We start from the raw sequence: 14,389 nt of genomic DNA, 5'->3' as shown, positions 1-14,389 counted from the left end.
TAATTATCGAACTGCCTCAAAGACCTTTGTCCCCTCTTTGATCTTACTTTCTTTCATGTCTTTGTTCATCCCTTTGATCACCGTATTAACAAAGAGCATACAGTCTCATTGTGAAGCTACATTCCTCGTCGAGGATCTTCCCGCAGCTCACATATAAATATTAAGTCCAAGTCCTGTCTGATATATTTTCTTACCCCAGATCACATACTCTCTACAACTCTTTAACCCATACCATCTCTCTCTATACTTGAACCGAGTCACGGACCGTGACCTCACCAGAGTACCACATACTACCAAGGTATTTTCTTCCCCCATTCCTCTCTATACAACTCTATCTACTCGCTTACCCCCAACCAGGTATCCCACATTCACATACCTCACTTCCTATATATACTTACCAGTAAGTATCCACCCCAATGTCTCCCACCCTAGAGACCCTGGCCCTCGTTTTCTTCTTTCTAATACTAGGACTGACAATTATGGTAATCATGATTCTTGTTAAGGAGTGGACAGAGTACCAAGCTATGCAGTTTTGGCCGAAACTGCGTAGTACTCGCACTCTCGATCTGGAATCGGGCCTTTCAAAGGACATAAAGGGACTGACATGGCGCGTTGAGCAGATGGAGACTCATATTGGTCGCGGAATCCAACTTGATGGATATCTCTCCGAATACCATGATGAACCCCCACTGCCTTAACCGCTTTATAATGTCAGTGTACCTTCCGATAATAGACGCAAGACACAAAGACCGGATTTCTGGATGCCTCCTATGCGTAGGGATAGCGCATGAGAGTTCGGTTTGAGTGTGTCGTCCTAGTTCTCTGCCCTATACTCCCATGTCTTTCGAGGCGGCTCACCTTGATGGAACTGGAGTGGGTGGGGTTTATATTATATTTGCCGTGGCACTAGGTGCAGTCGGCGGCTGATCCTTTTGGTGATGCTGATAGTTCAATGGGCCTATGGTGGATATACATACCTGAACCGATATATATCATAGGCACTGTTATTAGTTATTTCAGTTTGAAGGCGTCTATATGACGCCTTGCAAAGGTGAAGGGGAGGAGGAGTATAAGCGTTCGAGCAGTAAACTTGATATCTGTAGTCCTAGTAAAAAGGCCGGATAGTTGAAGACTGCCGAGATGACCTACTAGATATCAATTATAATCGACTACCTGGTCGGTAGAAATCAATTTGCTGAATTTGAAATGTATATCCTAGTACTTCGTATAGTAATTGTAACTCATCAGATAGTAAAAATCCTTGAATCCTCAGATAGTATACCCGTGTAGACCAACCTTCTTTTGAAAACACTCATAGTTCTGATAGCATCTTCAGTTAGGTACCTAAAGAAAATAATTGTAATTTGTAAGTTCATTCAGAGTTTTCTTTCTACTCTACATACAGTCCAGAATTTTCATCACACATAAGGTCAATATTTCATAAAATTTCCTCAGCCCGAGCCTTGGATCGGATAGCCAACTTGCCTGCCTGGTTGATCATCGCTTCGTAGCCACTTCGCTCTAGCACGCCACCGTCATTATTGACGACCTCACGAGCCTCGAGTTCCTCAACAAGGCGCTGGTTCTCACGGTTACCCTCTAGCAAGAACTTAAGGCACATCACAGCATGCTCCTTGATGTACGGGTTGTGAGCGTCAAAGGCGGTGCAGCAAAGAATCGCCTCAACACCGCCATAACGACGGATCTGCTCTTGGACATCGGGACACTTCCACACAAGGGAGGAGAGCACAAGCACGACCAGCTTCTTGAGATTGCGCCATTCGAACTCGGACGGATCCTCCGTAATCGGAGGAGACTCGCCTCGAGAGCCGACGCTGTCGGCACCGGTGTCGACAGGGTCTGGGTCGCTGGGATCGTAAGGACGTTCGACGGCAACAGGGGCAGGGGGACTGGCGCTGGAAGCATTGTTTGCGGCGTCGGTTCGGGGAGGAGGGGGAGGGGGAACGGAGCCAAAGGACAATTGGCTCAGTTGACCCTTGGGGATGCTTGCTTCCAACTCCTTGATCAACGTCACCAAGTCGTAGACAATCTCCCATTTAACCAGCAGATTCTTCCAGTCGTTGTTTTCGGTGAGCACGGCGAAGAACTCCAAGAACTGGTAGACACCTTCGTATACCCGTTCCATGTCCCACAGGTTGAGCGGGAAGTCTTCGGAAAGAGCCCGCTGGGCGCGGATCTGGCCTTGGAGGTAGATCAGAGCACAAGTCTCAGGAATGATGTTGCCACGGAAGATGGTGAAGATGTATCGGACAGTCAGAATATCAACGCGGTTGAGCGAGCTCGGGTTGCGTGGGATGTTGGGCTGGGCCGAGCCAGTCACCGAAGCAGGAGAGTACTTGGCTCGGAAGATGTGGGTGAGTATCTTGATCACAACAGCCTGTGCCGGTGAGATTATGTCCTTGGGCTGGCCGAAATCTGAGTAGGCATGGGACATAAGCCCGTTCTTAAGCACGGCCTCCATGATCTGGACCATCATCTTGAAATAGAGCTCATCGTCGGGGAGATCCCATGCCGCAATGAAAATCAGTAGTTCACGCAGTAGATTACGTCCTGTCTCCTGTGTGAGCAGAATGTGACAGCGGAGCGCTTGCATGTTTCTAGACCCATTGCGTTCACCGCCCTTGAGGCCAAAGCTGTCCACAATACCAGCCTGAACGATCATAGGCAAAGCTTCAATTTCAGCCGGTCCAAGGACCAGAGGGATATCTGTCAGAAGACCCCGTTGCTGATCACCAGGACGGCCACGGTATTCATCGTCTTCCTCTTCTTCGTCATCAGCTTCTCCATCGATGCCATCGTCATCCACATCATCCTCACCATCTCCGTCAACGCTTCCGTCAGCCATGTGGTCTAGGCTGTGCGAATCATCATCCCCCACCGTGTGTGCATCGCCATGGTCATAGTCGTGTTCTTCATCGCCGTCGATATGTGATGGCTCCTGGAGCCGAGCCATGAGTTCGTCCTTGGCCTCTTGGAGGGTCTCAGCGGCAGATTGAGCTGACCGTGGCATACTGGTATCGTCGTCTGTAACAGGTCCATCAACAGAACCGAAATCGTTGATTTCGGGAAGATCGGCCCAGCAAAGACGAGGGAAACCAGCCGTGAGACTGCGATCGATAGTGAGGATGGTCTTCTTCTTGGTGACTTCATGTTCTTCTTCTTCATCGTCATGTTCCTTGTGATCCTCATGCTCCTGATCTTCGTGGTTTTCAGGCTCCTCGTGCTCTTCTTCGGGAAGCGCAGCTGGGAGCTCGCGAGCCCGGTCCTGAAGATCAGACCAACCGTCAACCTTAGCCCCAAGTATCGCAGTCAAAGCAGCCCTGATATCCTTGACTTGGTCCGGGTCTCTGCCCATTTCCTGGATAGCGCTGAGGTCTCGCCCCAGAATTCTCTCCATGTGATCTTTAATGTTAGCTAGAAGAAGCATGGCTGCCTCTTCCTTGATAGTTGCCGGCTCCCGCGGGAACTTGGCGATAGTCTCCAATAGCAAATCCTCCGCGGTTTGGTCGTAAAGTGCGCGGATCGGCGGGTTGATGACGCGCTCTCCAACTTGCACAATGGGTGCCACTCCTTCCCGCGAGCTGGCATCGTCCAAAGGCTCCTTGGGTTTTATGATGTTCGTATCAGCGGTCGAATGGTAACCAAATAGATCCAGCCAGAGCACCATCTTGCGATGCTCATTGTGCATAATGAAGTTATGAAGGTACTGGAGGCACGTAATCAGAAGGCGCTTGTAAAGGTTGACGACTTTCTGCCATCGCTCCTCGTTCCGCGCATTTTGTTCGCCATCGAAGCCACGAGCGGTGACTCGGACACAAGTGTCGATGAGAGCTAGAATCCTTTGGTCAAATCCTGTTTCCGCTGCGAGATTCTGCGCCTTCTTAGTTGTGGCGAGAAGGTTGCGAGCGATTGTGCACAGATCATTCAGGCGCTCAATGTCTTTGACCAGCGAGAAATAATTGTACGCGATCAGATTGGCGGATGAGTGTTCGTAGCTTGCTGCGGGGCTCTTCCACGCGAAAGATTGGGACTCGAGGACGGGGATTGCTTTGGTGAGGACGTTCGTGAGACCTTGCCAGATATCCGGCGACATGCCGAGATTGTGACTAGAGCGCGCAACGTATGAGTATATAAACCATGTAAACGGACAATTAGATTGTTGTCTTACCGAACATCGCTCTCCTGGTGTGTCTTGTACAGGATCTGCTTTCCAGCGGCCAGCATATGCTCCAGGCGCTTTTCATCGATCATGCCCCGAACTTCGTAGTGGCTCAAGGTGCCTGCAAGGATTACCTTAAGCATAAGCTCTGCTGGCGTGCATAGTGGCTTGGGGTCTGCCATCTTGCAAAGAGATTCTCGTATTCCTAACAGTAAACAGCGCGGGGAGATCACAGTGGGATGAGAGAATCAAAGATTCGGAGAGACAAATTTTCCGCCCGCACTAACGTTATCGTTATCGCTCATTCGCCCATGAGCTTTCCAAGGTTTCCGGTAGAATGCTTTTTTGATATTTTATATTTACTTGACTTGGTTATTTTAATTGAATTGTCACTATCTAGCATTGTTTCTAGTACTTCTTGGGAGTGTGGGAATTTCTTGGTTTGTAATCAGCAAAGCCCCCGCGGCCAGGTTCTTTAGCGCTACTAGTCGATGTGGGCTCAGGGCAGTTTTGGAGCACAGAATGGATTCCTAAGTCACAAAATTGTAAATCCCAGAATATGGAAGAGTTATAAAGAACTTAAATACTAGAAGTCTCCTTAGCTCGACGGACAGATAGCCCCATCACGTCTCGAAGATTATACCAAAATCCCATATCGTAGATGTTGTCGACGTCTCTCATAGTGTGCAGTCGCTTCCATCGAGGGTCAGGAGGGACGTCAGATCCTGGGCGACGAGCAATACAGTTGGAGTTGGAGGCCAATAAGCATCCCTCAGTTGGAGGGTTTTCATCAGTGACAAGGATTTGATCAGTATGCACAGGCCACAGTTCATCATATGGATCCATAGGAAGGGGGCTGCCGAAGATGAGACTTCGTCTTGTCTTGAATACAAAGCCGTCTTCCACATCCTCTTTCCAATCGGACCACTTGGCGCTCTCATTAGTTGTCACCCCAGCCCAGATGAGATACGTATGGTACGCCAGGAAGGATATTGCTAGCGGAGCAGTCATAAGCATCAGTAGAAACACTCCCCCAATTTTGGCATTAGAAGCAATCAAAATGCTCCATGTGTTGATCCAGACTGTCCAGCCTTGCATGGCCTCCTGTATCTCCGGAGGAACCACTTCCTTCAGTATATCAGAGAGTAGGGAATAACCAAGGTAGGAGCCGTAAATCAACAAGATAGAAAGGAAGACCAAGAGCGAGATGAAGTAGATGCAGTTGTTGGCCCCGACACAATTCATCAGCCATACACAGTGGTGGTCATGGCGGGACACACAAGCCTGACAGAAGCTGCAATGCTTGCTGCGCGCTGGCTTGAGGAACTTGCAAGTGCTACATCGATGCCCCGGATGAAAGAGGACGCGGTCGTACGGATAGCGTCTCATCTCTTCCTCATGGTTATCTGCTGTAATAAATGACTTGGTCACAATACACTTATAAAGCATGAAATATGGCAAGATGATAGCCACGGGTACACAGAGTCGATGGATGCTCGAAAGCTGAGGCCACGCGGCCGGGACAAAGACGCCTTCTCCAATGACCAGCAAGGAGGTAAAGAAGATCTACGATGCATGATCAGTATTTGGAAGAGTAATAATAGATTCCGAGACTCACCAGGACAAGCGGGTGGTTCTCCTTCAATACGTAGCTACCAGATCGATTCCAGCCTCGTACTAACCTCCCGCCGAACAAGCGACTATCGACAACGGCAATTCCATTTGGAAAGGACACCCAGAGTGCCCGATGGAGCCAGGCGACCGGGGTTTTACTTTAGCAGTCAGCGCAGAGCCTCAAAGGTTTGTAGAACAAATTCCTACCGGAAAGCTGGCAGCCTGCCAAACAGCGCGATAAAGGTGAACCCCGAGATCGCCAGAATCACCAGACCAATGGTTCTGAGGGCCCCCATTATGAAGCTTATATTCACTCGAAAACTTTAAAGAATACACTGTTCATTCTTCATCCTCTAGTGTTTCTCTTGATTCCTACCTTCTTTGACTCGTGATCGGTCAACGCGTTCTCCCACGTCGTCGGTTTTGTGTAATCCACGTGACCGCGTGTTCAGTTTCGGTTGAACCAACCAATTCATCTATAGCCCTTGCCGGTTGGGACTGCAGGATTCATATACGATCAAACCCAAGAATTGACAGTCGAGCGAGTGAGACGACACCTATCTTGCACTATATCCCGCTGCTGAATGGGGAAAAGCCCCTTGTGACACGTCAACACGTGATACCGCGTCGCAGACAAAGCCGGCCTATTTTTGAGCGAAAGCTCGAAGAAAAGTCCTGGAGCTTTTCAAAGGGATGAGATGGCGTCCAGACATGACTCGTCTCGGGCTGAAACTTCAAAAATGAATTTGTTCCAAGGCGCACGATTCTGGCTATCCATAACTGTTCCACAAAGGTCAAGGTTTAAAGAATTAATCAAGGTATTTGGGGCACACATTTATTCTGGAACTTGCAGAGATTGATAAATATTTAGCAATATGGTGGCACCGTTGTGCTGATGGAGAAGGATGCCGATGTGAAGCTGGTGGATCATACGAGGAAAGACCTGCCTCAAGACACGTACGGAACTCTTTACTGGCTCAAAATCAGTGTACTAATTTTTAAATTAGGTTCTCCTATCAATACATAGAGCGTTCTATCAATAAGGGACGACTCGAAGATCTAGAAGCCCATCGGGTTGGGCCTTCTGCACCTCGTCCAATGAGTGCCTTCAATATTCCCACCAAAAGCACAAGATCGTTCTTTACCCTCAAAGAAGACCAAATCTTGTTTGACTGGGTCAATCCATTTGAGCACGAGCCAGGGGCGCCTGTCCAAGGTAATAGAATTTACCAGGATTTAAGTGAACTGGTATGACGCTCTCATGTTCCTGTTGAGACTACAAGATACAGTACTAATTGGCAGCACGCAGTTTCCCGCTCATCCATGGCAGTCCTGGCGTAGCAGATACTTGAAGCATCTGCGCGGCAAAGGCCGTCCAGGGGGCGGCACCCCATTGTCATATGACGAGCTTGTACAATCTGCACCACCTGAAGGAGAACGTCCAAAGACGTTACCTGCCCGAACTTCTTCCACAGCAAAACCTAGCTCAAGAGTCCCCCAGCTGGCACGACCTGCTCCCGTCCAAGCAAGTATGACACAAAGCCCAAAACGAAAACGAGACCCGGTCATTGAACCGCTGAATCAACGGCGGAGGGATGTTTCACCTATGAAAAGAAGAGCAATCGAATCTTCTGCAACTGCAGGCCCTTCCTCACGCCGTCCCCGTCCTGATAGCCGTGGACCACATCCAGACTCATCAAACATGGCAATCGCCACACCACCTGTTACTGGACGCCCAGGACGAGGCTCTCCCGGTGTCTCGTCATCAGATACAGGAACACTTCAAGGCCTTGGTATTCCAGCTCTCTTCCCAGACCCAAATCGATCCGTACAAACTCCTCGCCGCGGCACTCGGGAGACTTCACAACGACCAACTGCTGCTACAGAATCACTAGCGCCGCCAGCTCCTCCACGACCATTGGGGGACAATGCCTTCGCGCAGTTTGGTCGATTCAAGAAACAAGCAACGAATTCTAGACCACCAGTCAATAATATCTTTGAAGACTCGGTGGACCCCATATTCCTAGAACTCCCATTCTTACCATCAAGCCCAGCATCCCAGGTGACCGACGATGATACCTCGGACGCACCCGACGTCGATACTTGGATTGATCAACGCCTAGCGCGAGGTGCCAAAGAGTCCCACGTATTTGATGCTCTGCGATGTACGAGCATGGTCCCAGACATGGCGGATAAAGTTCTCGAATACCTCACCGCTGGGAAGGGTATTCCCGATGATATGCCCGGGGTCTGGACAGCCGAGGACGATGATTGTTTACAGGCAGAGGAGTATTCACGTGTACAGCGAGCGTTGACGAAGCACGGCGAAGAAGCGTACAAGGAAAGATGGGAATATTTTAGCCTGGCGCGGCAGACAGGACTTATTGAATGATACCCATGTGATGTAAAATTCGAGAAAACGAATAAAGAACAGCTACAATGGAAGAGTTGCAATTGTGAAGAAATGAACATTAGCGTGTAGCTAGAAACGAAATACATACTCCCCGAAGACACCGGTATTGACCTGCCCAGAACGCAAAGAGGAAATTGGAACTCAAAAGTAAACACCAATGGAAGGGTAGTAGTGCCTGATTTAAAACGCGTTACTTGCAGAAATCAAGGAGCAGTGTAGCGGTGGCCACGCGCTATTGCAGTTCCGAGATTGAAGAAATGGCCTAGAAATATCACACTTGTGGATCATTTTCGACTTGGTGATATATCAACTTGTCTGTAAATGGATGATTTAAGTATCCTTGAAGACACTATGAGAAACGTTAGGAATGCACTTCAAGCTGTCATTAGGGGGGAGGGCTTGACTCACAGGTGCGATTCGTAAAACTTGAGCATCTAGTTTGACAGTTAGTATCGTTGTCGCTGTTTCTGGCATGGTGGAGGACATACTTTCAGAGGACACTTTTCATAGCAGGCCTGGACAGACAGTTTCGCCTTGTGTCCATTGTTGAACTCCAGCCAGGCCATGAGACCTGCTTCACCCTCCCTGACAATTGTGTCCACCTCTTTCACATCCTTATCCCAGTTCTTCCCCTTTGGAAGCCATTGTGCGCCATTCTCTTCGGACTCGGGGGAAGCTTGCTTAATCTTCTCCTTTGGCGCTGACTTTCGGCGCTGTCTCTTGGCCTCGCTCGTTGCGGAGGCCGGTGCAGGCGCAGTGGCCTTCGAATCACCCATAGATTTGCGCTTGCGGCCTGGCTTTCCTGCCGCGGGTTTAGTTTCGGGCTTCGTCGGGCGACCACCGATGCTCTTATAGTATGCTGTGACAATGTCGCCTGCTCCCTCCCTGTGGTATTTGTCAATAAATGCGCGTAGCCGAAGCTCAACCAGCGCCTAGACGTACATGAGACTTTCCTCCTCTTCCCATGTGTGGTCTTCAAGCTTATCATAGCCCTTCCATTTCACGAAGAGCTTAAGGGTTCCCTGTAGTTGATTAGCGCCTCGGCACAATGAGGCTGAGTGTTGTAAACATACATCATCAAGCCAAGCGTGCTCACGGATGCTCTCAACGACATAGCTGAATTCAGTTAGAAGGATTTATCCACCGAATCTGCAATGCGCATCTCACAGTCCCTCTTCCTCATCCTCATCTTCGTCTCCTTCATCTTCCGGGGAGTCCTCAGCATCTTCGCCATTTGTCTCTGGCGCTTTTCTGAAAGGAATATCGCCGGATTCCTCGTCGGACATATCTTCAATGGGAGCTAGGGAATGAACGGGTCAACCGAGATGCTCACCGTTGCGCGCGCGACAAGTCAACATTGGAGGAAAACACTCACGAGGCATGTTTCGTTTGAAGGGTGAGATGAACGTGGAGAGTTTAGAAAACAGATTGGCGACTGGAGGATTGAACCCTCAATTGCAATAGTAAATTCAGGCGAAAGACTGTCGCATCTAGAGCAATTGGAGGAGTTGACAAGCAGAAACGCGTTGAAGGCGGACAAGATACGCTATACCGCTTTGGGCAGTCAGAATTTCATTTGTCAAAAGTGCATTTCGGGAAGCTCCCCCTCAAGGCTCAACTTGCAAGTTCACTGCTTTGTCTTGTCCTTTACTCTTGATTACTTTTTGGCCTCCTTGTTGGTGCCTTCTTTTTAAAAAAACCTTTATATTTTTGCCAGGTGGCAGCCCACCGTCAACATGGCAATGCGTAAGGCCGCACCCCATACCCCTCATTCTTGAAATGTGCTGTTGCTAACTATGTGGATTTTGATCTTTAACAGAGCTTGATATGTCTAATGGTGATTACTCTTCAAATAACTCGATACACTTCCGGTTCGGTCACTGACATTAAGGGATAGCTCAGGTCCTGAAGGACGAGCAGGGACGGCCATTTATTGTCGTTCGGGAGTACGTTCACCGCTACGCCTTACCCTCCGTTTCAAAATACCATTGAGAGTTGGGGGATGGAGATCTGGAGCTGACGGGGCTTTTCATAAAACAGTCAGGGAAAGAAGAAGAGACAGCATGGCACTGAGGCCGTTAAGTCACACATTGTTGCCGCTAAGACAGTGGCCAGCATTGTCAAGTCTTCTCTGGTATGGCACTCGGAAACTGATGAATAAGTACCCTTCTGACTCTCGTTTTTAGGGTCCCCGTGGTCTTGATAAGATTCTGATTTCTGCCGACGGCGATATCACCGTCACCAATGATGGCGCAACTATTCTCGGACAGGTTCGACCCCCGAAGTCCTTTTCCCCGGAAATATCCAATTTTAGCTCGAGAGACTTATACAATGGTTATGGTTAGATGGAGATCACAAACAATGTCGCGAAGCTGCTGGTCGAACTTTCGCAGTCTCAGGACGAAGAGATCGGTGATGGCACAACAGGTGTCGTGGTGCTGGCAGCGGCCATGCTTGAACAAGCCTCGGACCTCATTGACAAAGGAATACACCCCATCCGTATAGCCGACGGATACGATCAGGCCTGCGAAATTGCGGTTGCCGAGCTCGACCGAATCAGTGACGAAATTATCTTCAGCAGCGATGATACCACCAACCTCCTCAAAGTGGCCAAGACCAGTCTGGGCAGCAAAATGTACGGATTCCTGGCGGTATATTTGTTCTAGTTGGTGCTGACAGTTTTCACAGCGTCTCCAAGTCCCACGATCAATTCGCCCAAATCGCTGTTGATGCCGTGCTCTCGGTTGCCGACTTTGAGCGCAAGGATGTCGACTTCGAATTGATTAAGGTCGACGGTAAGGTCGGTGGATCTCTCGAGGACTCTCTGCTTGTCCACGGTGTTATTGTGGACAAGGACTTCTCTCACCCCCAGATGCCCGACGAAGTTCGGGATGCCAAAATTGCCATTTTGACCTGTCCCTTTGAGCCCCCCAAGCCCAAGACCAAGCACAAGCTTGACATCACATCTGTTGAGGAATTCAAGAAGCTGCAGGACTACGAGAAGGAGAAGTTCACAGAGATGATCCAGCAGCTGAAGGAATCGGGTGCCAACCTGGTCATCTGCCAGTGGGGTTTCGATGATGAGGCCAACCACCTTCTGCTCCAGAATGACTTGCCTGCCGTTCGGTGGGTTGGTGGACCTGAGATTGAGTTGATTGCCATTGCCACAAACGGCCGCATTGTGCCCCGCTTCGAAGATCTGACCTCCGACAAGCTCGGCTCAGCTGGTCTTGTCCGTGAGATGAGCTTCGGAACCACAAGAGAGAAGATGCTGGTGATTGAGCAGTGTGCCAACACCCGGGCAGTGACTATTTTCGTCCGTGGAAGTAACAAGATGGTGAGTTTATCTCTGCACCATATGTAGGGATATGTGTCGGTGGCTGATTATATCTATAGATCATTGATGAGGCCAAGCGGTCACTACACGATGCTCTCTGTGTCGTCCGCAATTTGGTGCGCGATAACCGCGTGGTCTACGGCGGTGGTGCTGCTGAGATTGCTTGCTCTATTGCCGTCGAGGACGCCGCTGTCAAGAGCCCCGGCATTGAGCAATACGCCATGCGTGCCTTCGCTGAGGCGCTGGATGCCGTGCCCTTGGCCCTTTCTGAGAACTCTGGCTTGAGCCCCATTGAGACCCTTGCCTCTATCAAGTCGCGCCAGGTCAAGGAGAAGAACACCCGTCTCGGTGTTGACTGCATGATGACTGGCACCAACGGTACGCCCCTATATAACCATTCTATACCCATTCCTGTTCATCCGCTGACTTAGGATATGTAGATATGCGTGAGCACTTCGCTATTGATCCCCTGATTGGCAAGCGCCAGCAACTTCTGCTTGCTACCCAGCTGTGCCGCATGGTTCTTAAGGTACGCCCCTCTTCATCCATTACATTGCGCTTGGTGCTAACCTCAATTAGATCAACAACGTCATTATCTCTGGTGATGATCAGTCTGAGTTCTAGATCACCCCACTTTAGCCCTATTCCACGATGGTAAAAGAAAAAAAACTGATGATTCTGATTTGCTTGCTATGTAAAAACATGGTCAATTACATAGAACCCTTTTAGTTTCAATAAAAACGAAAGGATTGATAATGTCTCTATCTGGTCTGCTCTTGATACGAGTAGCATTTATTGATGTAGAGGGACAAACGATAGCCTGTCTCTGATTCCCAACAACCATATGAGCGCTACGCACATACAGAGTTGAGCCAGCCAGCCACCTATTGGCACGACATACTCGTCTTACCCATAAATCCTAACGCCCATAGTTCCTAGTTCGCTTTCATCCCTTCTGCCTCGGAACCACACGATACCAACCGGAAGTCATTGCCGAAGTCACAGTAAACGCGAAATACATTCTTGTACAGCATGTAAAAACAACCTAAACCATCCAGCCCAACATCTACACACCACCAGACAAGTTCGTTTTCGTGGGGGATCCGTGCCTCCATTCGGGATTGTGTGGGAGTGTCTGTGTTCACGAGGGTCACCCGATATGCCGAGGAACAACAACGCACCCCAAAGAAGACAGACGCACTCCCACATCAACTGACAAATTTGGCATCTTGGAGTCCGGCTTCCGTTCACTTCGGGGCGCATCTGTGGGGGTGGCTGTTTTTTTGTCACATTTCTTTCCAAATAAGGTCTATTAGAGTAATGGACGAACAGAATTAGGGTAGTTGGTGACATGGCCCGTCATGAGCAACTACACTGCCTTGTTACCCGGATACGAGCGTGGAATTCTGACGTTCAAAATCGGCATTAGGCGGTATATACTTTTTTAGATAGCACCTGAAGCCTTGCATGCGAATTTAGGTCATGATGTTCTATCAAATGGACGATGCGTTGGCTTCTTCATTATTGTCCTGTATTTTAATCACTAATGGCATTACTTGTGATTGTGATAGTTTGACCTCCGATTTGTTTTCTTTCCGAGGAAATCGTTGCAGGAAGATCAGATCGCCTCTGCATGCACAATCTAAACCCCCACTCTACGAGGTAATATGTACGACGAGCAGATGCCGACATCAACAGGAAAGAGTAACGATCTACGATATTCATACCCGCTGTGACGTTTAGTACTTGTCATACAAATTTAGAACAAGCTCATTATTCTAACTGATAGTAACTATGTTGCGTTCTGCTGTATCGTGACCCCCGGGGGACTACCTCGAGCAACGAAGTGTCAGCCTATGGGACGGAATGGAATTGTGAATTGAATATAAGCTGATAATGACTATAGCTTAGATGATTATTAGAGCATTCTTCGCTAGCACGCCCGAATCGGAATTTCACGGTGAAGGCCGCGTACTGAGTCTCAGTCTCAGGATATATTCCTAGCTCTACAGATATGTCCCTATTACTGAAAAGACGTCATTATTTCCAAGCTCTTCCAGCGCCTAGCTAAACCTTCCCCCCCAACAGTTTGTTTTCTTTTTCCAGCCTCATTCTTGAACTAGCATGGTAGAGCTTTCAGCTTTGTGCAAGGATTCAGTTGACTCCAGGGTTTCACAATGCATGGAAGTACTACCCCAGTTCCCCGCGACTCGTGGACCACAGCATTCAGAATTCTACTATACACAGTCTGAGGGCGAGACAGGCCTAGGCTAGTTCTATTTTCTCTTTTCATTTTTGAATGTAAACTGTTCACATTGGGCGTTGGGATGTTGGAAGCTGGCTATCACAATCTAAAGTTTTAATGATATTTCCACTTCTGTTGGTGAGTTGCATTGCTGTACAATCAATATGGCGGGTCACTTTGGCCTAGTAGAGAAAGGAGTCAACTAGTCATTCGTATATCATTAGCCAGACCGCAACTGTATACCAAGATCCAATAATATCAATAGCCATCCATCCTATTTTGAAACACCAGTTACGCCAAAAACCCATCAAACCACGGAGACTGCATTGCAGTACAATTCCAAAGCAAACGAGGCAATAGTAAGTGCCATTCCAGGATAAAGACCTTATAATGTGGACATATTCCAACCACATTCAGTATGCCTATACATAACACACGATTTCAAGACGCATTGCATCCCGCAGCAGATCAATTTAAAGTCCCTCATGACCTGCAGCGGGTCTCGTTGCAAGGCGTCTTCATTGGAATATTAGAAAATGGGCGGCAGCCGCCACCATAGGAGACGAACGTCAGCTCCAGCATAACCGTGAGCCGGGGCAT

The 14,389-nt window shown here is 48.8% G+C and overlaps 5 protein-coding genes across 5 annotated transcripts; 2 read left to right on the top strand and 3 right to left on the bottom strand.

The window, feature by feature from the left end:
* Window positions 1-1,438: 1,438 nt before the first annotated feature.
* PGRI_020370 (Ataxin-10 homo-association domain-containing protein) lies at window positions 1,439-4,362 on the bottom strand (the record flags this gene model as incomplete). Its single annotated transcript, XM_040789750.1, has 2 exons — window positions 1,439-4,127; window positions 4,190-4,362. 2 exons carry the CDS (start codon window positions 4,360-4,362, stop codon window positions 1,439-1,441), a joined length of 2,862 nt encoding a protein of 953 aa, XP_040646703.1.
* A 397-nt stretch (window positions 4,363-4,759) lies between these two features.
* On the bottom strand, window positions 4,760-6,090 carry PGRI_020360 (DHHC family palmitoyltransferase; the record flags this gene model as incomplete). The annotated part of the gene is made up of 3 exons (XM_040789749.1): window positions 4,760-5,746; window positions 5,799-5,952; window positions 6,002-6,090. The coding sequence occupies 3 exons, from the start codon at window positions 6,088-6,090 to the stop codon at window positions 4,760-4,762; spliced, it is 1,230 nt and encodes a 409-aa protein (XP_040646702.1).
* A 444-nt stretch (window positions 6,091-6,534) lies between these two features.
* Window positions 6,535-8,186, top strand: PGRI_020350 (putative transcription factor Rap1; the record flags this gene model as incomplete). The annotated part of the gene is made up of 4 exons (XM_040789748.1): window positions 6,535-6,612; window positions 6,666-6,751; window positions 6,802-7,042; window positions 7,104-8,186. The coding sequence occupies 4 exons, from the start codon at window positions 6,535-6,537 to the stop codon at window positions 8,184-8,186; spliced, it is 1,488 nt and encodes a 495-aa protein (XP_040646701.1).
* Window positions 8,187-8,537: 351 nt separating this feature from the next.
* PGRI_020340 (chromo domain-containing protein) lies at window positions 8,538-9,589 on the bottom strand (the record flags this gene model as incomplete). The annotated part of the gene is made up of 7 exons (XM_040789747.1): window positions 8,538-8,556; window positions 8,616-8,641; window positions 8,696-9,092; window positions 9,150-9,229; window positions 9,281-9,323; window positions 9,375-9,507; window positions 9,583-9,589. 7 exons carry the CDS (start codon window positions 9,587-9,589, stop codon window positions 8,538-8,540), a joined length of 705 nt encoding a protein of 234 aa, XP_040646700.1.
* A 354-nt stretch (window positions 9,590-9,943) lies between these two features.
* Window positions 9,944-12,168, top strand: PGRI_020330 (chaperonin-containing T-complex subunit CCT5; the record flags this gene model as incomplete). The annotated part of the gene is made up of 10 exons (XM_040789746.1): window positions 9,944-9,953; window positions 10,027-10,044; window positions 10,105-10,153; window positions 10,248-10,341; window positions 10,394-10,477; window positions 10,553-10,842; window positions 10,896-11,544; window positions 11,604-11,922; window positions 11,985-12,073; window positions 12,124-12,168. 10 exons carry the CDS (start codon window positions 9,944-9,946, stop codon window positions 12,166-12,168), a joined length of 1,647 nt encoding a protein of 548 aa, XP_040646699.1.
* Window positions 12,169-14,389: the final 2,221 nt, after the last annotated feature.

The sequence above is a fragment of the Penicillium griseofulvum genome, assembly GCF_001561935.1.
Source record: "Penicillium griseofulvum strain PG3 chromosome Unknown contig_80, whole genome shotgun sequence".
In the NCBI taxonomy this organism is placed as follows: domain Eukaryota; kingdom Fungi; phylum Ascomycota; class Eurotiomycetes; order Eurotiales; family Aspergillaceae; genus Penicillium; species Penicillium griseofulvum.
Note: the sequence above shows the minus strand (reverse complement) of the source record. Positions and strands in the feature narration are given on the sequence as shown.